The sequence below is a fragment of the Siphateles boraxobius genome, unplaced genomic scaffold, assembly GCF_051911475.1.
Source record: "Siphateles boraxobius isolate OS27281-9 unplaced genomic scaffold, OSU_SipBor_1 77, whole genome shotgun sequence".
In the NCBI taxonomy this organism is placed as follows: Eukaryota; Metazoa; Chordata; class Actinopteri; order Cypriniformes; family Leuciscidae; genus Siphateles; species Siphateles boraxobius.
The window spans coordinates 391834-416941 of record NW_027509205.1 but is presented as its reverse complement, the minus strand read 5'-3'; the positions used below and the strand labels follow the sequence as shown (position 1 = coordinate 416941).

Genomic DNA, 25108 nt, shown 5'->3' with positions numbered 1-25108 from the left:
GGCTGGCTTGTTTAGAAACTTAAGCTTTATGTCGACTCTATTGCAATGGCATGTAATTAACTTGACGTTTTGTATCGTCCTCATAAAATCCAGGTTGATGGCGTTTTACACCTAGGCTACTGCTCGCTACGGTCAGAACTAAAATCTGTGATAGGGGCACGGAGTGAGTCTGTGCTGAGACCACGGATAACTCCAACGCAAGTCAATGACACTCATCTTCCGTGGTCCACACACGGATACCCGTTTAAGAGAACAGATCTCACCCAACGGACGTGCTTTCTCAAATAGAAATGCAGCATTTGAAATAGCCTTTTCACTTAGATTTATACACCATATGCCATGTTAACCTGGCGGCCTATGTTGTCATGCCATTATAAAAATTCAGTTTGATTCTGTTAGCCTAACCAAAGTTCCATCACTCACTGAATGTTTTAATGAACTTGCTCATATAAATTAATTCAACAGGTCAACTCTGTTATCCTACAATGGTAATGCAGCCTAATTAACTAGACATTTGCCCTGTCATTGTAAAATTCAATTTGATCACGTTCTCCACATTGCAGGGAATTAAATGCCTTATCATTACCACGGAGCTGGAATGGATCTGTGGTGGACCCACGGCCAACTTGGTCTCGTTCTGCGTTGCTTTTGTTGTTTGCTCATTTAGAAATGTGAAAACTTCAGGTCGACTGTGTAACAATGTCAATGTGTTCCATTGCTATTAAGTTTGGAATTAAAATATCCAAAACCATGGATTAAAGTTTTGTTGTACGTAACAATATTAAATATTGTTAATCTGATAGTATTTCTAGGCATAGGCTACTCATTTTAACATAAAATGTAGGCTTATTAGGATTCTTTGTATTATTTTTATTAATTAATATCGAGAAAATTATGTCATTGCTGCGACGCGTCATAGGTCTACTTCCTCATGCAGGCTACATCCCAGAATTGCGCCCTTTTTCCTATTATTGCGGTCGACGTTCACAGTCATCAGATCGGTAAGTAACACTATTTCCAGCTTGTGTTATGTGAATTGTTGATTCCTTCGAAGCACCCTAAAGTTAAAAGTTAAAGTTAAGTTAATTGCTATCAAAAGCCTACCTATCTTTTATTTTTTATTTATTTATTTTTTTACACCAGTGTCGGTTGCACAGGGCCTGTAATCCTGTTAATTGCTTCGCTGTTAATTTCTCCATAGTTGCTAGGAGAAGTTCAAGTTGCATTAACTAGGTACCCAGTGTACGCAACGTTTCTTGCTAGCTGTAGTCATGTAGAATATCTTATGTATACAGGCCTATATATATTTTTAAATATAGGCTATGTGTTGAAATGCATTGCACCGCGTTCCTCTATGTGTTACTGTAGGCCTAGTACTGGTACTGGTAGCTTGTAAAATCGAGGACATCCCCGTGCCCTGCAAGCCACAGCTAAAATCTTGGGTCAATGCGATGAGTGGTCAGTTATATGCGAGGGACACCCACATACTCACAGACAGACCTTTTGTGTCAGCATAATTTTATTTGCCAATAGGCTGCTAGTGATTTAGTTAATATCATTTCAAGAGCAACACAAACAGAAAACCAAATAATTCCAAGGGGCTCACAATATTTCGATTTTGACTTAAGCAATAGAACATGTAAAAGATTAGTTAAAGAAGAAAAAAAAACACAAAAGGGTAAAAAAAAAAAACACAGCCCAGAAACAGGTTGATTGCATCAAAGACTTAGGCATGTTGATGTGGACAGATGGCATTCTCAACCACAGTATTGCCAATCAGTTTTACTGCCCTTCCTTCTTTGGGAAGTTCACCCTTGTGCTTCACTCATTCTGGTGTACTACAGAACAAGACTGTTTATGAAGCAATTTGTCGGTTCACAAGAAAATTAGATTCATGTCGTGAATGAATTTCATGTAGAAATGAAATGTGAATTTCATGTATGAAATATGCATGTAGAAATGTTTGTTCTAATGGTTATTCTAATAATATTTTCTGTCTGTTACAGATACAAGACAGCTTTACCAAAAAAGGCACTTTTAAGAGCCATTCTTTCACATTTTTCATATTTATCTATTTTTGTCTCTTTCTTGTTTCTCTCTCTCTCTCTCTCTCTCTCTCTCTCTCTCTCTCTCTCACACACACACACACACACACACACACACACACACACACACACACACACACACACACACACACACACACACACACACACACACACACACACACTCTCACACACATTCACTCACTCATACTTACTCATACCATAACTCAACTCATATTTCATACAGTAAGTATCCCAAGATTTTTATTTTCTACACAGCACAAGTTTAGGTTATTTAAAGATAGTCTTGTATTTTGTTTCATTATAATGATGTATGATTTGCATTTTTGCTGTAGGAACAGCAGGTCACATAGTTTTATGCTAGATACCCTGGATTGGTCACACAAAAATCAGTCGCGACATAGCTGTAATTTTGTCTATTACATGATAATTGTAAGATAATTGTAGTGGAAAGACTGAAAGTGTTTTATGGAAACCTTCACAACTCTTGCAGTTAAGGAATTTATATTTTTATACAATGGTTATTCTAATCATCCTTTTCTTTTGTATGGTTTACAGAATAACAAAAGCATGCCTGGTGGAGGGTTGAAGAAGTCGTGCCCTGCATGCCAAGAACAAATATTTAATGGATGCAAGGTCTGCCCCATGTGCAAGGCAGCACAGCCGCAACATCTAAGGCTGAAAAAAAAAATGGAAAAATTCCAGATGGAGAAGGAGTCTTGGGTGTCCAAGAAAAAGAAAAATCAAATAACATCTCATTTAATGGATGATGCCGTGATTTTGGTAAGTAACTTGTGCTACATTACCATAGTACTAATCAGGGTTCTAAATTAACTTTTTTGATCACCAGCCAACATGGCTGGTAACTTTTTAAAGTTACCAGCCATTTAGAATTTCCACTAGCCAAATTTTTTCCGGTGAAAATAAGAGAAATTATGAGTGCCACTGAATGCATTTGATCATTTTATTAACATTGTTGGCATGAAAAACACATATAAAGTACAATACAACACAGAAAGTGCAAACATTTCATTTCAAGTTTGGGATCTATCTATCTATCTATTAGGGATGTGCACGAATATTCGAATTTTCGATCTGTAATTATTATTAAAAAAATAAAATACTATTCAATTTTTTTTTCGCAGTTATAATTAAATGTACTGGGTGGAGCGTTTAACAAGTGGATTGTATTTGATCGCATAATGTCGTTGTCTGCCTCGCGAAGTTTGGAATTACCTTGATGAAAATGATAGCCTATTACAAAATAGAATTACGTTTAATCAATTATTAATTAAACTGAGTTATCATAATATCACCACCACAATGGGAAATCACATGAAATCCAAAGAAACAGCAGTCGACTGAGGAAGCAGCTGTCCATCACTGCATTAACGACTGCAGATCAGCAGCTGTACCGATATCTTCTGGTGGCAAAATGATTTTGAGACATACGTCGAGGGAGACAGGTTTAAGAACAGAAAAACGCATGCTGTTACTTCACTTTGCACACACACACGTGTCTCTGCAACGTCTGTGTCAGCAGCGCGTTTTCTCACTCGAGCATGTGGATATTATTGTTTTTCTCAACATGAACTTGAAACAATATAAACACGATAATCATATGCTGACTCGAGTATAGCTACGTTCTGTAAGATAGTTATCTTACAGAACGTAGCTATACTCGAGTCAGCATATGATTATCAGCATATGATTATCGTTTATATTGCGCAGTCTGCTCTTCTTTTTTTCTTTTGCGTTTTTCCCTCGTTTGCGCTGCTTGAGCTTAAATGCTTTTGTTGTTAATATTTTTTGTTGTTTAATGTTTTCAACTAAAAGAAAACCTTAAGATATATAGTAAGCTTGTTGTGTATATTGCCTAATGTATAAGCTTGTTCAGAAATAATGATAAAAACCTTAAACTTAAAAAAAATTACGTATCTCTCGTTAAACGACATTTAAATTTAAACCCAGGCCGTCTGTCCCAACCACCGCCGCATTTAGTTTAATCTTAACTTTTTACTTTACTTTACTAGCTTCTTCCTCTTTCAGTCTATGCTCCCTGCTCTGGCTCGTTCTTCATCTCCCTTGTGTTTTCTGGTGGAAGGACGCGTACGCTCCGTTCGTTTCCAATTTCCATGATCATTTCTCGCGCTGGTTCTACGCGCAGCCAATGGGCGTATGAAACGTCATCACGTAGCATTACGGCACAGTGTTCATGGGAAATGTAGGAAGTACTGCCAGGGGGATAAATGACCGAGAACAGAGCCTTATGCATCACCGGCCAAATTGGCTAGTAAGTTTTTATTAACACCCGCCAAAATGAATTTTAACCCGCATTTGGCGGGTTGGCGGGTATTAATTTAGAACCCTGGTACTAATGTGTCTTCAAAATTACCTTGGTCCAGGTGGTGACACAGGTGGTATGTTACATTATAACCGACTATTTTTCTATTGTACTTATGCTATAGATGTACTCACATAGACCATGAGTTGATTAGCACGTCAGGTTAGCACATATTTTCAGTTGCACATTGTATGAAACTTTTAATAAAGGCGATTGATTGATCAGTTTCAGCATCTTAACTTTAAACTATTATAATTGGAAAAGTGTAAAGAAACAGGCAAGAAACCGCCAGGTTCACCTACAGTAGGTGATAGCCCGCAGTTCTGTAACACACGTCAGAGCTCTCCATATCATCCACAGTTTACTCTTCCCTACTGAGTGGTTCATGCCCAATTATGTAAGTACATAGCGTTCACTTGCGTGTTCTTCTTCTTCTTCGAGTCTGTTGCAACCTTAGATGTCATTCTGTCACTATCTGGTCACAGCTGATGGGGTCATTTCAGCTTGGTGCTGGGGGTGGGTCATTGTCTGTACAGCTTCACAGCTGCATGTGTCTTCTGTCTGGTGGTCCCGTGCTTTCATAAGTGCTTTGCACCTCTCCTGTTCCACTCGTAGTCTGTTGAGGGTCTTCCAGGTTAGCCACCCTGGTGGGACATTCAGTAGGAGTGATTCCTCTCTCCATCCAGTCCTGGGCTTGTGTATGTAGCTGGTTCCATTATCTTTCCAGATGTTGTCCATGCTGTTTCTTTGGTTGTCTGGAGGTGGGACTGTCTGCAGGAAACTGGATCTGGATTTCAATCGTGGTGGAGGTGCTGTCTGTCCATGAAGGGTATGCCAGGTGTCAATCTCGTGTGCTCTCCTGTGCTGTCTTGGGCTGCATCTTATGTGGCATGTGGGGAGCGGGGATGGGAGGGAGCAATGCCAGCTAGTTGTAGAGGCACGGGCCTGGCGTTGTCTTTATGCATACCGTGATAATGCGCCAGGTATAGAGGGAATGCATTGACGTCACTTTCCCGCCGGAACAACCCCCTCAGCCTGACCGAGTGGCAAAAGATCTGCTGCGTGACTGGATTTAATAGGGGAAACTGCGGAAATGCGAATAAATCTAACAATTTTATCAATTTAAACTAAATGTTGGACTCAAGTGTTCCTCACTAAAGATCGAGTGATCCATGGATATTGACATGCAGCCAGAAATCGTGTTGCCTGACATTTATTTTTGCCTGATTTCACAGCGGGGAAATAAAAGCAATATAGACCTAAACACAAAGCAAGCCTGTGAACGCTTTATATAAATATAATATAGGTAGGTATCCGGGTGATCACTTATATCAGTGTTATATATAGCCTATATATATATCATATCGTCCAGCCCTAAACTTTATAAGTTTTTTTGGTCAGTGTTTATTAAAAAAAAAATCCAATAATGCAGAATATGCAATGATAAATATATAATTGATGAGTTGTTAATGTATATAACCGTACAAAATATATGGGTATGGTTTTACTCCTAAATTCAGCATATTGACACAAAATGAAAACAGCAAATCCACCTTTCGCTGACTGGAGTCCAGTTGTTTCTGTGAATTGCAGCGATCCATTTGCTCCTCTTTCTATAGCAGTCTGTAAAAATATACCTCCGATGTTTTGTCAAATCTATTGTACAGTCAATCGCAAAGCTCTTTCCCACTTTATATGTGTTGTGTTTGTTTTTCGCGGCATTCGTGCTGAAAACATATACAGCCGCTCAGTCTTTTTGCCACTCACTGTTTAGTAACCATAGTAACTGCAAGCACTCCGGCCGACGGTGACGTCACGCGCATTCCCTCTATTGTTGAGGGCTGTGTCAATCAGTTTGGTGTGGTGGGAGCGGCTCCAGTTTGACCACGTGTATTCAGCTGTAGGGAAGCACTGACTGGGCCCTCAACCAAGACATGCTGCTACCATCCGACCACATTACTGAGTGAGATTCTCTCATTGCACAGAATATGATGTGAGTTGTGTGTAAGTTAATGCGATGTGTGGTAGACCAAAAACTTTTAACCTTCTCGTAGTAGGGATCTTTACATGAAGATGCTCTTGGAGGCTTATAGTTTCAATTCAATCATGCAATTATCTGTAGAACAGTCTAAGCCAGATAAGAGTAATACCCCTACTATGCTACTGTACTTAGATGTTCATGCATGCATCATGCACATGATGTAGACAGGCACACCAAACCCACCCACATATACTCACACCTTCCCCACATCCCCAATGTATCATCTGTTATATATGTATATCAGCTTACTGTATGTATACATCAGCTCTTCCATAAGTTAAAAAGTGTGCATCTGAGTTGCATCTGAAACATACTGTTGTGGAGCTGGTGTCTGTTACACATAACACTAGCACAGTTTAACGTAGACATAAAGCCCTTATTATTGTTTTTAGAGTATGTTTTTTCTTTCAGATTGAGAAGCAGAATGCAGTGGGCTGGAGGCCCATGCTTTTTCTTGAGTACCCAAACAAAAAAGTCAAGACGCTGCTGCCGGAGGGGCTCAAATTAAGTTCAGGGGAAAAGATATGCCTAAACAACATGAACACTATCTACAGCATGATAGTTCAAGGTGATTCCACATTTTCTATACATTATAACATCTTTAAACAATCCAAATTCAGAAATTTTTTAAAAACTAAGTATATTCTTTGTGTTCCTTGTATTCTTTCAGGAAAGACCGTGCCGACGGACCCTTCAGCAACCGGAAATCTGCAACGTGATCCAGAAGAGGAGACCATTGTCGTTTTAAATTTGGAGACCATTCAAGATCCACCACCTCAACAAGGTGTGCTTAGTATAGCTTTATCGTTATCTTTCATATTTTTATGACAGTGTTCTTTACCAGCATATTATTATCATTATTGTAGTATGTTATTTACGCCTGGGTAAAAATTATTGATTTATCAATTTTAATCGATTCTCATTTTTAAGAAAAATATTGTTTCTAAAATCCCAAGAATCGATTTGTCATCCTGTTTTCAGTTGATGAATGAATGGAACATTGTTTTGCGCATCTAGGAGACAGTAGAGAAAGAAATCTCTGATGACCCCGAGGCACTCCTTAATTAAAATTTCTTTATTGAAAAAATGACATGTCCTAAACGGACAAATTTAAAAAGCCCACGCATAGCGGCATGGAGCCTTCTTCAGGGCATGGTGACAAGGCATTGTTTTGCGCATCCCATACAATAAATTGCAATAATCGTTGTGCTTTGTTATTATTGATATGAAACAAAGTCTCTGATTTTAAATTAGGTTCATTTTCTTACGAAATTCAAAAACACAATTACCGTTTTGCCGCTGTGGCGTGAGATCGCTCTGGCGCAGCTCAAGAGAAGCAGCAGAGTGGACCGCACATAACCTTCTCTTCCGCCTTAAAGGGATAGTTCGGCCAAAAATGATATATAAACCATGCATTACTCACCCTCAAGCCGTTCGAGATGCATATGTCAATCTTGTTTCAGACGAACACATTTTCAGTAATTTTAGAAAAAGTCTTAGACCCTTCAGTGGATATAATGTGAAGACATGGGGTCCAGCTCCTTCAAGTCCCAAAAATGTGCATAAATCCTTCACAAAAGTAATCCATCCGGCTCCAGGGTGATAAACGAAGGCCTTCTGAGGGTAATCCGTGCGGTATTGTTATGCCCCTGTTATGCTCTAATTTATGGTGACTGAGCTGCGTAAAATGACTGGAATGTTTTACAGCTCATAATGGGAATGGGAAGTGAGTGGAAAATGAGGAGATTAGCTGAACATTACAAAAAGTGTTATATGTTTACAAAACGCTCTGAATGGCTAATACTACCTTTAAGTGTAACTAAATGAAATGTAAAGTTGAGAGCAATGTTTATCTTAAGCAAGGCACCGATTTTATATGTCTTTGTTTGCCTTCCCAGGGGAAGATGGAGAAGCTGATTGATTGGCTCCCCTGCAAACTGTGGTGTGTTGGTTGTCTTCCACACCAGATCCAATTATCCACAAAATTACGTTTTTTCAGCAGACATAAACATAACTTACAACAATTACATACTATAGGCTACATGTACACACATAAAGTATCGCACAGAAGTGAGTGCACCCCTCACATTTTTTTAACATTTTTTAATTTAGCTTTACTTTGGACACTTCGGGGTATACTCACTTTTGTTGCCAGCCGTTCAGACTTTAATGGCTTTGTGTTGTTATTTTGAGGGGACAGTAAATTTACACTGTTATACAAGTTGTACACTGACTACTTTACATTGTAGCAAAGTGTCATTTATTCAGGGTTGTCCCATGACAAGAGAAATTAAAATATTTACTAAACTGTGCGGGGTGTACTCACTTCTGTGAGATACTGTAGAGCACACCTCAGTCTATATATTGTAACACAACTTTATACGTGCTTCCTTATTGGATGTGCACAGTATGCGTTTGGAAATTGGTGAAGAGTGTTGTCTGGAGTGATTGTAAGTTATTAACTATTGTTGATGCAGAAATGTATTCTGAAGTAGTAAATATGGTTATTTGAAATGTTGATGCTGTAACATTTTGTAAATTCAGAGTGTCAGGTGCTAGTTTTTATATTTCCATACTGTGGATTATTCAGATCTTTGATTAGTCGTTAGATTGTGTATACTTTTTTTCGAATTATGCTTGACCAGCTGTCACCTTGCTAACTAAACACCATTTTCTTTTTTTCAAAATACACCAAATTTTGTCATCATTGGTGCCATTTCATATACAAATTCATCATAGTGTTTTTAATTGGTATTATTATGACATTGGTTAATCTAAATGTCCCTCCACTACAATTACAAATCAAACTGGAAAAAAGGTTACAATGTAAACATTACAGCTTTGATTATCAAGTGATTATTCATTATTGACTTTTTTACTAATCATCCCTTACCCTTTTTTTCCTAGCGGGAAATCCTGGCCTCCAACCTGGGAAGCTGCCTGACTCACTCACTCACTCATTCTTTCTATTTCTATTTCTATTTCTCTCTAATAAAATAAAATCAACAAAATGTTATGCTGAGTATTTTTCTTTTGCAATCTTAATTTCTAAGTAAAAAACATGCTAATACTGAAATGACATCACAATTTTGAACCTTGCACCTATCCTAGCATGATGCTGTTTAAGCTGATTTGTGTGCTGGGGAGAGGTGGTGGCACACCAGTGGCAGTTGCTGGTCTTTCAAAGAGTGGAAGATCATTTTCGGCCTACATCATAAAAATTGTCCATTTATATGTAAATTCTGCTCAACATTCCTTTCCATGAAAATGGTCTGTGACCCTGTCTTACAAACTAGGCGTCTTTTCCAGTGACTTGACCAGTGTCCTCTCAATGACCAGCAGAGTTAAATTGTATAAATGTAATAATAATAAAGGTATAAATAATTATATAATAAAGTATATTACTACTACTACTAATAATAATTGATTAGTTTAATAATTATTGTTTTAATTAAGTATAAGTAACAAGTATTGTTTTAATTAAGTATAAGTAACAATTTCGACAAGCAAATACCAAGAAATAGGTAGCAGCAGTTTGTTTTTCGACTATATCTTGAAAAATCCTCGATGGGACAGAGCTTCAGCATCAGCGACTTTTTATGGAATGAAATCGCTGTCAATCAAAAGGAGATGCAGCATAGACCCTCCAACCAGCCTACTCCTCATTCACCCCCACCGGTACATGTCCGTGGCGTGGGAGGAACATACGGTAATCACAGCGTTTATCTAATGATGACCGTCTAGTTTCGAAGCGCTGGAAAAAAAAAACTGCACAAAGCAGCCCCATTGAAGTCAATGGAAGCTGGGCTTCAACAGGGATGCACAGCGCCGCCGCTCCCACCACGCGCATCACGCGCTGTGCGTAGGGCACCAAGTGCTGAGGGGGGCACCAAAAATAGCCTAATGAAAAATCAATCATCATATCATAGTCATAATAATTATAGTGCCGATATTATTTCATTATAGAAATATTATTAGGCCTTTTTTAGGGATGTATATAACAATACAGGCGGAACAAGAGTATTTAATTGCTCTAGAAAGTAACGATGGTGCCGCCGCCGCCTCAGTGTTCCGTTGGATTGCGCGTTAAAAAGTTAAAGTTAAACCGGCAAAAATAAACGTTTATTTTTTTTCCCGGGGGCGGGGGGCACCATAAAGGAATTATGCTTAGGGCACCAAAATGTCTAGCAGCGGTACTGGGGATGCACACTGTAGCTGCGGGAAATGTATGAGAAGGAAATCGCGTCGCGACCTGCTGAATTTTGCTGATTCTGAATTAACTTGTCTTTGAGAATAACGTTTTCTAACGCATTTTTAGTCAATACAATGTTAACACAATAGACGGCTACATATTTGACCATTTATTTATTTTTTACATTAAAGGGGACGCCGAGTTTTCCTTGCAATCTTAAAGAAATCTCCACTGCTGACAAAAGAGTTCATGTTTACCCCTCTTTTATGACACTATTGCATCACAAATTAGGCTGTCTCAGCCATTGTGTAAAGGTGATATCTGATCGAGACACATAAGATGAGTTATAGGCTTATAATAAGATGTTCTTATTCTCCAAGCTTGACTAGGCCTAGGATACTGTGCTCACTGGCCTCCCAAAGAAGATCAGATGACTGCAATGAATTTAAAAAGATGCAAGAATTTCAATCAAATCCAATAAAAGAGTAGCCTGGGAGCCAGCCAAACTTAGGCTCACCCACAACATTTGAGGTCGGGAAGTTTTTGTCTGCATTGCTTCGTTGAGGAGCAACTATGCATGAACCAGGGCGGTTCAGAACAGAAAAAATACTAAATGGTTTGTTTCAGAGCTAAAAATGCAACTGTGCAATTTTGAGTATGACAACATCAGGCTAATAAAAGTGTGCTCAAAAAATTATTGCCCTCCTCACTCCCAATCTACACCTCCTCCTGAGGTAGCACAAAAAACACAAGTCTGACACAAAAAGACACAAATAGACTGAGTCCTGGAGTTGATAATTTAGAGTGAACTGAGTGAGAGTGTGTGTGTGTGTGTGTGTGTGTGTGTGTGTGTGTGTGTGTGTGTGTGTGTGTGTGTGTGTGTGTGTGTGTGTGTGTGTGTGTGTGTGTGTGTGTGTGTGTATTTATGCGTGTCAAGCAGCCTCCCAGGTTGGTTCTCGTGGTTATAGTAATATAGGCTAATGCAAAGATGTGATATGGCACCTATGGCCATTTTGATCTGGACATTTGTTAAGCTCTCCTTGGGGCTCAACATTACAAAGAGGTATGCTGTGGATGCAGAGACAAGACATCACCCCTGTTCCATCCACCCAGTATCAAAGGTCAGCCAGTGAAACAGGTGCAGGTCCCTGTCCTTATCACACACAGACGCAACGTACAAATACATGGCGCAATGACTTCACCTGCTCAGGAAACTCAGAAGTTTTCTGGTCAGAAAGGACAAGCTTTGGTTTACCACTCCCTCATCAGTTATCACCTTCAATATTTCCCCCTTATACAACCAACTCATCAAACACAAAACAAGATTCTCCCGCATAGTAAATCAGATTGATATAATAATTGACTCCTCCAAACTACCTCTATCAGAAATGTACAGTGATTAGGAAAGTCAACCTAATCACAGAGGACCCCTCACCCCCCCTTCATTCCTTCCTACTACCGTCAGGTCGACGATATGACATACATGGACCGCAAAAATGTCTAAAATAATTAATCCCCTCTGCAATAGCCATCCTGAACACTGCTCAGTCAGCTGCTACCTCAACACCCCCATGTATTTAATTATGCCACATGTTTTCTAAATGTGAGTGGATCCCTGTCAAAGACAAATTTCTGTAACCTTTTTTGAATTAGAGAATAAAGTAGGCCTATATCTTATCTTCCACAGAGGGTGTGTTTCATGACTTGTTGGACTTACCATGTAAAGACAATTTTAATTATTAAAAGCAAATCTCACTTACACATATCATCATAAAGTAAAACAAACATGATTGGATGCACATTTTTCACTTTGAGACCCCTCACAACTAACCAAACATGTATATGTTGTATGTTCAGAAACTGTGTGGGCAGACACATAGTTCGAGAGCAAAGCATGGTCAATGTGATGAGGTTTTAGACAATTATGGACTTCTTTCCATGAGGGAACGGAATGGGCCAGGGACACGCTATTAATTGTTGAATGATTTTAGGACTTATGTATCAGAAAACCCAGAAAATCAGAAAAAAATATCTTTGTTTAATAATCCTAAATGTGAGCCTTATCTACCTTGTCACAGAATGAATACAACAAGTAGGCGTAGTTTACACCACTTTGGGTTACACAATTAAATGTTATTATTAAGCCGATATTATGTCTCCTTTTGTAAAAAAAAAAAAAAAAAACACATCTGAATAGGTGGACCGAAACGAAACTCCTAATAATTTTGCCATCTTGAAACTGTTCAGATATGCCTATCCAAACAACACATAGTCAACAATTGCAGAGATAAAATAAAAATAAATAATAATTAGTAATAGTAATATTAAGATGATGTTGCCATTGCGGCGAGACGTCATATCCTCTGCAGGCTACACCTCAGAATTCGCCTTTTTGCAGTCATTGCGACGTTCACATTCTACAGGTCGGTATGTGCTATCTCTGGCTGTGTAATTTGTATTGTTATTTTCTTCGAAGCACCAAACAAAGTTGCTCATTACCTAAATATTTCTTGACATTAGTGTCGGTTGCATCATGAAAATTAATTTATGTCTGTTATGCTCTTGCAATTATGTAAATGTTGTATCAGATTCAGTTTTGTCTCATGTTATCTGGAGGTGCTAACGTTAGCTCTGATTGCGCGCGTTTAATCAGGTTTGGTCGAGCGTTTGAGTCTGATTGCTGGAGTTTCTGAAAGGGTGTCAAGTCATTTTTAAATTTTTAGCATTTAAAAAAAAAAAATGTCTATGCCTACGCGCTACACTTTGACCCCCAAAAAATTCCAAATCAGGGATAAAAAAGTGTACTTTTACTTTAAACAAGAATGCTTATTGAGCGATTTGTTAGTCGGACGATTAGATTCATGATGTTACGTGGATCTTTATTCCCTGCATTGTTTTTATTAAAATCTAACTAATTTCACTATTCTAAAAAACATTTTAATGTTTTTTTGTCTTTGTTACAGATTATTTCAAAGATAGCTTTACAAAAAACACAAACAAAGGCACTTTTAAGAGCCATTCTCTCTCACTCTCTCTTGTCTCTCTCATTCTCTCATTCTCTCTCTCTCACTCTCTCTTGTCTCTCTCATTCTCTCTCATCTCTCTCATTCTCTCTCTCTCATTCTCTCTCTCTCATTCTCTCTCATCTCTCTCATTCTCTCTCTCATTCTCTCTCATCTCTCTCATTCTCTCTCTCTCACTCTCTCTTGTCTCTCTCATTCTCTCTCATCTCTCTCATTCTCTCTCTCTCTCACTCTCTCTTGTCTCTCTCATTCTCTCTCATCTCTCTCATTCTCTCTCTCTCACTCTCTCTTGTCTCTCTCATTCTCTCTCATCTCTCTCATTCTCTCTCTCTCACTCTCTCTTGTCTCTCTCATTCTCTCTCATCTCTCTCATTCTCTCTCTCTTTAACTGATTCTCTCTCTCTCTCTCTCTCTCTCTCTCTCTCTCTCTCTCTCTCTCTCTCTCTCACACACACACACACACACTCTCCTGTATTCTGTGTATCTGTTTTGTGTGTCAATTGTCCAGCCATGTCCAAAAAAAACATGCTTTTTGCGGATCCCGCTGAGGTCAGGGACCACATAGATGCTGAAATCAGTCATGCGCTACTCCTTGAGGCCCAGGTGAGAAATTTTTATTAGCTTACTCACAATTGTATTAAATTTGCTATTGCTGTTGTTTGAGTAATCCAATGAAAATTATAAGTTTACAATCTTGATATTGTATCTGAAGATGTTGCTGTTATTGTCATGTAGGCTGCGATGGGAAACCCTTCCGTTCCTCCGAAAAAAAAAAGGAGAAAGAGAGCAGTCACAAATCAAGTGGTCACAAGGCGACGTCACAAACGTCACAAATCACCAACACATGCATCAGGTTTGTTGTGCACTGCACTGTTATCATGGTTAAATAATAAAGATTATAAACAAATGATCAGTGGGTGGAAATATGGTGTTATGTTAACCCCATTTGACAGATGGATATTTGGATTTTTTGGGGCAATTATAAAAACTAAAAAATGAATGATACTTCAAGAGTCTGATAGAATAGACAACCCAAATTATTTGCCTCTGCAGCTTCCGTGAACCCAGTGATTGAAGAAGTCCCGATAGAAGGACTAGAATTGACTGCAAGTCTCGGTGAGTATTTGTATGTCTCCGTTTATGTGTGTGTGTGTGTGTGTGTTCATGTTTATATTACATTGTGTGGACCAAATGTCCCAACAAGTATAGTAAAACCTGAAATCACCTACATGAGGAAAACAGCGTATAAATCATACTAAGTAATGTTTTTTTTAAATGTAAAAATGCAGAATGTTTCCTGTGATGGGTAGGTATAGGGTAAGGGGATAGAATATACAGTTTGTACAGTATAAAAACCATTACGCCTGTTTGTGTGTGTGTGTGGTGGTGGGGGCGGAGGCTATCACTTTATAATGTTGTTTTTACTGTAATACATGGACAAGTCAAAAAAAGCATTCAACCAACTGAATGTTCCATGGTCAAACTGAATTTGAATTATGCGTCCCCAAAACATAAAGATGGTTAAACAGTTGTTTTATTTTTCAGAAAATCGTCTTCAAGAGTTAAGGGGTACTCTTGCCTCTCTTGAAGTTCCAGTGGCAACAGCAGGCACAACCTGGACACAACGTCAGGTACTCGCTGGAGCAAGAGCTAAGGAAGCAAGGCCAGTACTCCTTGATGCCAAACTCTCGGCACAGAGAGTATTAAGGCAAATATGCCAGAAATGCCATGAGGGACCTTGATTCGATGTTTGGAGTGTGTCCCACTGGACTTCGAATACCTCTGTGGCAAGTGTGACAAAGAGGTCCACAGGAGGCAAATCTTCCATGGCAGGATGGCAATATTTCATGGCTACCTAGAGCCTATTCCACCAACAAAAGCTGTGGTGGTGGATGGGAATGGCCAGCCTCACTTTTGTGAGCAAGGTATGTTCATCCAACATTTTCCATTAACTAGTTAAGAGTAATTCCAAAAAATAAATAACAAAAAATAAATAACAATTTTCTGTGTTGCAGTATGTCAGTTGCCTTTGCCCTACCAAAAGGGATTATGTGGGTGCACGGAAGAGACTGTGGTCACCACTGGGAGGCAGATCTCACTGGTCACCATGAATGGTATGTTCTGGAAGTCACACTTTTTGTTTCAGTACCACAGAACTTGCACACCAACTTAACGTCTGCAAGCATAGCAAAGCAGTTTCACTTCATCAATTGACATTTTAATGTCAAGTGCCATGTCAAATGACTATTATCAATCCCCTTCACCACAATTGTGTCTATGAAACATCCTTAGTCAGGGTTCCAGACCATTTTTTGAGAATGTGCGAGTTAAAATGTTATGTGGTCGCATTTGTGCGAGTGGACGCTTGAGCAACAGAATGCCGTTGTATCAGCTGCTGCAGTCCGTAACTTATGTTCAAAATGAACGAGTAGGCTACATCATGAATCCATTTTCCAAACCGTGTTTTTGACTTATTCTGAATCACTACGGTACGCCTATAATAAGTGTTTATATTCGGACTATTTTATCCCGGGGTCGACTCGGCTGCGGAGTAGCCCAGTGCCTGCTTGAATCGCTATAGACATTAACGGAGAGAAGTTCCGTCTACAATGTTCTTCCGCAAGACACGTGCAGTTTATTTATTGACGAACGTAGACGTCACGCGCATTGCACACTGATGGTGAAACGCGCCAATTACGAATTCACAAATTAAGGAAAATAAAAATGGTCTCACGAATCACAGAGCCCCTTCCTCCTACGTCTTTTCAGCGGTTATATTTTCCTCTGTCGAGCGATTACTCTCATGATCGCTCGACAGAGGAAAAGGAAATTATTATAAAATGCAGAAGGTAAGGAGTGTGAGATTTCTGCTTTTTGTTACAACTATAAACTTTGATAACGAAAAATCTGTATCAGTTTATTATAATACTCTAATCTTTTAAAATGTAATGCATACATTTGAATGTTTAATGATTTTTAAAAGATAGAAAGATGATAATAGACAGATAGATAGATAGATAGATAGATAGATAGATAGATAGAATATGATTCAAATGTAAATAGATAGATTGTATATAATTCAAATGTAAAATGCTTAAAATTACAGATTAAAATTACTGTCCAAAATCCATGAAAATCCTGAAATTTGGCAATGATAATTAATATATTACAGGTATTTCTGCTGCAACCCAGAAAGCCTTTGCTAGCCTTGGTCCATTAAAACCACTATTCATCAGCATGCATTGATTAATCCCATGGCATGTAGCAAAAAAAGAAAAAGAAAAAAAGGTGCGACCAAATCATATGCTGGTGCGACCAACTGAGAAAGTTGGTAGCACCAGTGCAACCAGTGGAAAAGTTAGTCTGGAGCCCTGTTAGTTTAATATAGGGATGTCAACGATTAATCGACGATCGATTAATCGTCGATAAGACATTTAATCGATAAAACTTATCGATCATCGATTAACCATGCGCGTGCGTGCTGCTCCACCGCGAAACATGTAAGCGAGCGTGCCGAGTTTTGTTTGGGACTATTTTATGCCTTCATCATAACAATAAGTTGGCGTGTGCATTCGCAGCCTTATGATTTGTGGAAATGTAAATTGTAATAGTTTAGTTTAAGTTGCACCTATCTGTATCTGCTTTATCTCATATTGGATGTATTTGGTTAATAATCTTTAGCGCGCGCTGCTCAAACGGCATTCATACGGCTCAAACGACAATGGTCACATTACATAACATTATAAAGAAAACAATATTGGAATAAAACACTGTGAAATTTTTTGGTTTAGTTGCTGTGTCGCGTTGTTACTGGAAGAGCGTGTCCACAACATGAGTCATTCTGAATGGCACGTAACATTAGGCCTAGTTCAAGTTCACTTGTGCATTCACGTCATTTTGTGCAGATATAAATAGTAATATTATGTTTATTTCGTATATATCTGATTAATCTCATAGGATGTGTTTCTTTGAGTTAAAAAAACGCACTAGCAAAGTGCTCAACGGTTATTTAGTCAGCGCGCGCCGCTCAAGGAGAATGCACGACTAATAATAACCATGATTAATTTGGGACTGTCATATCACATAACATGAGAACACTATTTTATTAATTCGTTGTGAAGTCATTGGGTTTAGTTGCTGTTTTCAGTGCGTTGTTCCAGGAAGAGCACGTCCACAACAGTCACACATTCTGACAAGCACATCTGAGGCGGTTGGTGACACATGACGTTTTATAGTCTTTTTATTTGATTATTAAATAAGTAATTTAATTATCAATCACATCGATATATTTTACAATCCTACTAGCCCTTTACTTAGATAAAAAAAAAACATTCTCTTTAATTTGGTGATGAGCAGCATTTACAGACCCTGTCCTGCTGTTGGCTATATGACACATATTGCAGTATTAAGGCTAACGATTAATCGATCGTTAATTTGAACGAGACCGAAAATTGACATCCCTATGTGTTTCTTTTTTTGACAGGACGATATGAGGTGTCTTTACCTCGAAAGGTCTGTCCAAAGTGCAAGACTGAATGGACTCCAGGGGTAAAAGACCTTATGCAGTACAATTATTGGCCAAGCACCACAAACTGCCAAACGTTGTATGCATTTGAAGTGTTTGAGGCTTTCTCTAACATGAAACTGTCAGCTCCCTCGCTTTCAAGACATGCTTTTTTAAAGCTGTTGGAGCACCAGTCTGTTCAAGGAGGAAGGGTTAGTCTGCCTGAATCACATTGTAACACACAATTATGACTGTATTTGTAATTTTGTGGGTATGTGTTTTTTTTTTTTTTTCCTAAATCCATTGTTCTTTTTCATTGCATAGATGGGGAAAATCTGTGCGGATATGTTTCAAAAGAGCTATTTTGAATATTGCCTATGCAAACATTCAGAGGACATGATGTCAGAAGTTGACTCTTTTTGCTGTCCAGCCTGTCAACCTGATATGTTGGCAGTGTGTTGTGATGGCAACCGAAAACATTACCGCTTCTGAAAATCAAGAGGGTATGTAAAGACTACACAGTCGATTTATAATTATATTTAACAAGAACATTGTCATTGAAATAGTTGCATGTAGAGTAATGTGCGTTTACTGCGTTAGTTAAATTAGGTATTTTGTGATCATTTGTACAGAACCGAGGAACCGTCTTTATATGAGGGCTTGTTTATAGCCAAAGATGATGAAGTTCTGACCTTTCTGGAGAAAATCAGAGGAAGCAGCGGGGCAAGAGTAAGTTTGATTCTGCATACCATAATCTGTTTATTTATGTGTGTAAGATGTGTGTGTATATTTGTTGAAATGAGTAACTGCTGACTTCACAGGCAAATGACAGTGGGACGTGTGGGGTGTCGAGGTTCAAGGCGAGTAAGGAGACATCCAACAAATCCTCCTCAAAAATTGATGAAGAGGGCATTCAGGTGGCAGTTTGCAGGTGTGTTCGTATTTCAGGAGAGTGTTCTTGTACATTGTCATTCATGTTGTGGACACTAATCTATTTATTCATCTGAATGTAATTTTTTGATGTAAAGTAAAAACAAGAAATGTGACTGTGTGTGTATGAGAGAAGAAGAAAGTGTGTGTTAGTGTGTGCGTGAGGATTTTGAGCAACTCTTTGTGTATGTTGATCATTACTAACCTCATTGTCTCTTATCAATCAGACACGGGATATTATTGCGTGCCCTGAACCACTACCGTGGAGAAATCTTCGCATATCCAAAGTTTATTCAAAAGGACATGGCAGAGAGGGCAAATGTTACCTTCTTCGCAATGGATGTTATCTGCAGGTAACTTCTCTTGGTCAGATTTGGTAAACCTACTGTATATCAAATGACACATACCTGAATGTTTTAGTCTCAGTCGTAGTTTTAGATTGATTTCCAAGCAAATTGTGTTGGTAATACCCACTAATGATGCTCTTGTTTTCTAGGTACTGGCCCTACCTAAGCAAGGTGGCTGATAATTTCACTGATATGCAGCCGTTGATGGAAATGAAGCCATTTCTGAGTGTCATGCATGCCAAAGCGCACACAGCAAAATGCGAGGTACCTGAAATGACTGTAAATGGAGCAAGTTTAATACAATACATTACATTACACTTTTACCATTAGAAGGTAATGATAAATCACTGTTACAGGTGAGATGGGGTGGCAGGAATCAGGATGGAGCAGGGAACACTGTCGGAGAGGAAGTTGAGCAGGTATGTTATTACTGACTTAGTAACTATATGGACATAGGAGACTTCACTGATACATGTGAGATAAGCAGAGTGTGAAGGATAAAGTACATCAGGATATCAAACAAAGATCTATGCATGTTAGAGTGACCATCAGGGCATCTTCTGAACTGCAGTTGCAACACCCATTATGTCTGAGTAAAAAGTGAAGTCAGCAGTGTAGCTGTATAAATGTTGTATCACTATTTCAAGCTATGTTCCTTCTGAGCTGCACCATTTAAAGGGATAGTTCACCCAAAAATGAAAATTCTGTCATCGTTTACTCACCCTCAAGTTGTTCCAAACCTCTATGTGTTTATTTGTTCTGCTGAACACAAAGGAAGATATTTGGAAGAATGTTTTAATCAAACAGATCTCAATCCCCATTGACTACCATAGTATGTATTTTTTCCTACTATATGGAAGTCAATGGGGATTGAGATCTGTTTGATTAAAACATTCTTCCAAATATCTTCCTTTGTGTTCAGCAAAACAAATAAACACATAGAGGTTTAGAACAACTTGAGGGTGAGTAAATACTGACAGAATTTTCATTTTTGGGTGAACTATCCCTTTAAGTCAGGGATGGGCAACTTCGGTCCTGGAGGGCCACTGTCCTACAGAGTTTAGCTTCAACCCTAATCAAACACACCTGAACAAGCTAATCAAGGTCTTCAGGATTACTAGAAAGTTACAGGCAGGTGATTTTTTTTTTCAGGGTTGGAGCTAAACTCCGTAGGTTTGTGGCCCTCCAGGACTGAAGTTGCCCATCCCTGCTTTAAGTATATAGCCTGCACACATTTGATCCTGTTCGGGAAATTCAGTGTCTGCTTTAAACCCATCCGTGGAGCGTGGATTAGTGACACACATACACAGCACACAGTGAGGTGACACACTAACTCAAAGCAGTGGGCAGTCATCTGTTAAGGTGTCCGGAAAGCAGTAAAGGTTTTGGTGCTTTGCTCAAGGGCACCTTAACCGTGGATGTGTACAGGACAGCGATGTTTAACCGATTTCCACGACAAATTTCACTTTCCGCACAACCACTTTCATCCTGGTCGGCATTCAAACCAGTCATCTGCCAAAGGCCCTAACCACTGGGCCACTGTTAACACCCCAGCCCCCAATGTAGACCCAGTTGGCTATGCATGTCACTATAATATCCAAGGTTGTTCCCAATTCCCAATCCGGCTCGATCTTGCCAATTTGGTTGTGTATGGAGACCACTGAAAGGGTGTGTTCGTTTTAGTTTCCATGGCATTACAAGGGGGAGAGCTAATTGACAATCAGATATTATAAAAAAAATACTAATAATATGGCTACGTGTTTTTTTTTTTTTGCTAAGTAATGGGAATACATTAATTTCTGTATTGTTTTTACATCTAGGTAAACAGCTTCCTCTCCAGGGCAGCTCTTGTCACTAAATACATGACAAAGGCAGGTTGGTATGACATATGACAAACCATACACTGTGATGAGGTATTTCTGACTTCTAAAATGTCATTTTCCTGTTCTCCTCTCACTAAAGTAATTGTTGTATTAAGTCATGTCTAACTGCAATGGTATTTCCCATTTAAACTGATCCAATCACTCATACAGATTTATTTTTTCAATCAGGGAGAGATTGGGGTGGAACAGGCCATGGGGTGGAACAAAAAAAAGACAGCAAACCTTCACAAGGTCTTGGCCAACAGATACATCAAGGTAAGGACATTTTGCTATGTTCCTCTTGCCTGACACAACATACATTTTGATAACAAACAGTGTAGCTGGAGTCTGGCCATCTGTAATAAGCTCATTCATACACTGATTTCTAAACTGTAGATTAAGGAATTTCTTGATCCTGAATTTTGTGTGTGTGATTTAAAGATCTCAGAGAGGGCAAAGCTGGAAGCTGCCAGCTTCAGTGATTTCCGCCAGAGGAATGGCATCACTGAACAAACAGCACAGCAGTGGGTGTGTGATGTTCAGGAGTGGGCAATCACAGGTAAATCATGCACAGTGCTCGGACTCTTCAGAAATACAACTGTTAATTACTTTGTTCAAATATGAACTACATAAGGTGATCAGAATCTTTCAAATGAAACTATCGCTTGACTGTGTTACCTATTCAGAGCCAGGTAGCACAACACAACAGGGAGCAACAGAGGATCTCAGGGCTGAGATAGAAAGTATCATAGTGGCCCTGCTACGCAAGAAGCAGGACCTCTATCGTCAGCATGGTTGGTTGACAAATATTGAAATGGCACATTGCAAATGCAAACAAAAACTCTGTTTTCCTTAGAGTTTTATTGTTTCACTTTGCAGATAGCAACCAGACCAGACAAAGAAAGAGAAGAAAAATAAGAGAATTAAAAAAAAAACTAAGACAAAAGATTGGACTCTACAATACTATTGCAGAGGATACGATTGATGGGGAATTAGCTTCCAATTTGACAGAGGACTACATCCTGCCTTGGGAGAGAAGTGAGGATGGTATGGTAGCCTATCTTGACATGTTCTCTAAAATGTATGCCAACATGCCTATGGTATAGCAATGAAAAACTCTCTCTATCTCTCAATCTGTCTATCTATATGTGTATGTTTGGTTTTGTAACTTAATTGTGAATACTAAATCACTTTTTCATATTTCCATCAATTCCCTCTACCCATAGGCCACTCCTTCAGATTAAAACGGTCTGTTTTTGACCAAACAATGCTAATTAGACGGCTTGAGGAGGAGCAGAGCATCCTTGTGAAGGAGATGTCTCAGCACATCACGTCTCTACGAAAGGAGTTAAAGGCAGTGGATAAGCTTCAAGAGAACATCAGAATGGGCTGTAAGTGAAATTCTGAATTTTTTTACTTTTTTTCCCTCACTATATTAGTCCCTTTCCTACTGCTCAACTCGCCTCAACTTGACTACAGTAATTTCCTGTGTATTAGCCACATTGTGTATAAGCCGCAGGACAGTGTTTTATGCAAGTTAAAAGAAACAAAACCATATTATTTCCATATTAACTGCCCACGTGTATTAACCTCATAGCTGAAGAAATTTTGCAAAATCAATATAAACTGCAGCTAATAGTTGGGAAATTACGGTACTCTGGTTACAGACGTTTTGTTTACCACTGCATAAAAGTACCATTTAATGTAACTGGTGGCTATAGCGCCACTAAAGTAAACATCACCAACGTGGAAAAGATGTTAACAGCAATGACTATAGCAGATAAAATCAACAGCATTCTGTAATCATCACAATACAGACACATTTTTGGGGAGATGGCAATATTTACTCTTATCAGCCGTCCTGTCCGTGCTAACACTGACAGATAGCTGCTGAGGGCATGCTCAGACATTACGATGCTGAAGATAACAATGACAACTTAGCAATATCCAATATTTACATATCATCGTTGGAACCTCAACAGAGGTGTAACCAAAAGTGGTAGGTACAGAGTGCTAAAAAGTCATGTTGAGCTGGTAACAGTCTATTTGTTTAGTTTTGTCCCACTGCCATCACACCCATATTAGCCATACTCCACCCTCACACTTTGTTTGGTCTATCCTCACCTCAACCCCCACAGTAACCACAGTATATGACAATTAAATGTCCTTGTTTCACTTGTTAAAGATTTCATGCGACAAACAACCAAATGTTTCTGTCTATGTGGCTCTACATGCTATGATTTTGGAACAATACTTGTAATTCTTATGTTTATGTATGTTACAGATTTTGGTGACATGTCAGAGGATGCTGCATCTGGTTGGAAAAGTGTCCTCATGCGGAGGTCCTCCATACTGGGGAGTTTATTCCAAAATGCTGTGAGCACGTACAGTGCTATAGTTGACGACCTCCAGATACAGGACACAGAATGCAGTACGGACACTGATGACGAGTATGACCTTAGTAGTCCAGAGTCAGAAGATTAGGAAAGAGACCACTCTATGTTTTGTTTTTAAAATCTGTCAACTTTGTGTTTCATTTTCCTTTTTTTTTTTTTTTTTTTAAGCCCAATCCCACTCATAGGGTCTCATTCATGAAACGTTCGTAAATATACAAGTAAATATGTGAGTGATTTGTGCATAAAGAGACATTGCAGAAAATTCTTCTCCTGATTCACAACTACTTTGAAAACGTCAGATTACACAGAAGTGTGTGTGTGTTAATGAATTCCAATATGTTGTAAATTGGACGTGCGTGCACGCTCATTCTCTCAATTACCATAAATCCTGCCGATTAAAACCGACTGACAACTATATATGGGCATCATATTATGACACCAAAGGAAGGATTTCAATGTCATCTCAAAAGCGTTTTATTATCAGAAGTTTATTCAAAACGCCACATTTTATTTTCAAGCGTACATAGTGGTGTATCGGTCCTAAAAAAAGGATTTTTTTAGGTAATAATACTTTTACTTAAGTGCTTTAGGTAAAAATGCTTGGCAGCATATTACAGATGTAGTTAATGTAGTTTCATCTGTTAATCGAACAGTCCCAGAAGTGAAAAGAAAATGGTTCTACATGAAGCTTGGCTGCAACACTTGTGACTTGCAGACTAGTTTTAAAAAAATAAATAAAATTGAATAAACAGCTTGAATATAAAAAATGTTTTAAAAAATATAATAAAAAAAGACTTACGGACTTGTGTTCCATTTGCAGATGCTATTACTGGCTCTCGTCATAAAAGTAAAAAGAAAAACCGTACGCAATTACTACACACACACACACACACACACACACACACACACACACACACACACACACACACATATATGTGTGTATATATATATATATATATATATATTTTTTTTTATTTTTTTTTATGATGTGTAAACATGTACCCGATTAAGGTGAATTTAAAATGCTGCCTTATGAGCTAAACGTTCTGATGTTAAACGCACTATTTACGCGTGGCAGCAGGTGTAGATTTCTTTCGTACGAACTAACATTTGGAAAATACGGACATTTTAATTAATCCGAAAATTTACGCCGGAACCACTTTACACACGATTTACACAATTTTTTTTTCTCCTCCTCGTGTCTCATGAATGAGACCCATTGTGTTCTGTTTATGTACATTTACACTGTAATTACACTTATACATATCTAGCCGTATTCTACTGCTCTCCATACTATTCATCCTGAAACATACACTTATTCTTACTAATAATGTTTCTGCACTACAGTGGTACTGTTACCACACTGCACATAGCTGTACATATGTCTATATGGTTCATACTGAATA

The 25108-nt window shown here is 38.6% G+C and overlaps 1 protein-coding gene and 2 long non-coding RNA genes across 3 annotated transcripts; all 3 read left to right on the top strand.

Moving 5' to 3' along the window:
- Positions 1-18238: 18238 nt before the first annotated feature.
- Positions 18239-19374, top strand: LOC143725594 (uncharacterized). Its single transcript, XR_013198271.1, has 3 exons — positions 18239-18896; positions 18989-19098; positions 19325-19374. It is a non-coding gene; the product is annotated as an uncharacterized LOC143725594 (long non-coding RNA).
- Positions 19375-19390: 16 nt separating this feature from the next.
- On the top strand, positions 19391-21469 carry LOC143725593 (uncharacterized). Its single transcript, XR_013198270.1, has 4 exons — positions 19391-19450; positions 19594-19708; positions 19801-19863; positions 21265-21469. It is a non-coding gene; the product is annotated as an uncharacterized LOC143725593 (long non-coding RNA).
- A 49-nt stretch (positions 21470-21518) lies between these two features.
- Positions 21519-24092, top strand: LOC143725489 (uncharacterized). The gene is made up of 6 exons (XM_077217938.1): positions 21519-21582; positions 21748-21865; positions 21993-22100; positions 22186-22353; positions 22533-22697; positions 23591-24092. The coding sequence occupies exons 1-6, from the start codon at positions 21520-21522 to the stop codon at positions 23788-23790; spliced, it is 822 nt and encodes a 273-aa protein (XP_077074053.1). The 5' UTR covers position 21519; the 3' UTR covers positions 23791-24092.
- The last annotated feature ends 1016 nt before the right edge of the window (positions 24093-25108 follow it).

Bases quoted from the DNA above. Each gene is read 5' to 3' on its own strand.
- LOC143725489 (XM_077217938.1), top strand. From the start codon at position 21,520: ATGGGGTGGAACAAAAAAAAGACAGCAAACCTTCACAAGGTCTTGGCC. The intron at 21,583-21,747 runs GTAAGGACATTT...TGTGATTTAAAG, and splicing joins TGGCCAACAGATACATCAAG to ATCTCAGAGAGGGCAAAGCT. The intron at 21,866-21,992 runs GTAAATCATGCA...TTACCTATTCAG, and splicing joins TCAGGAGTGGGCAATCACAG to AGCCAGGTAGCACAACACAA.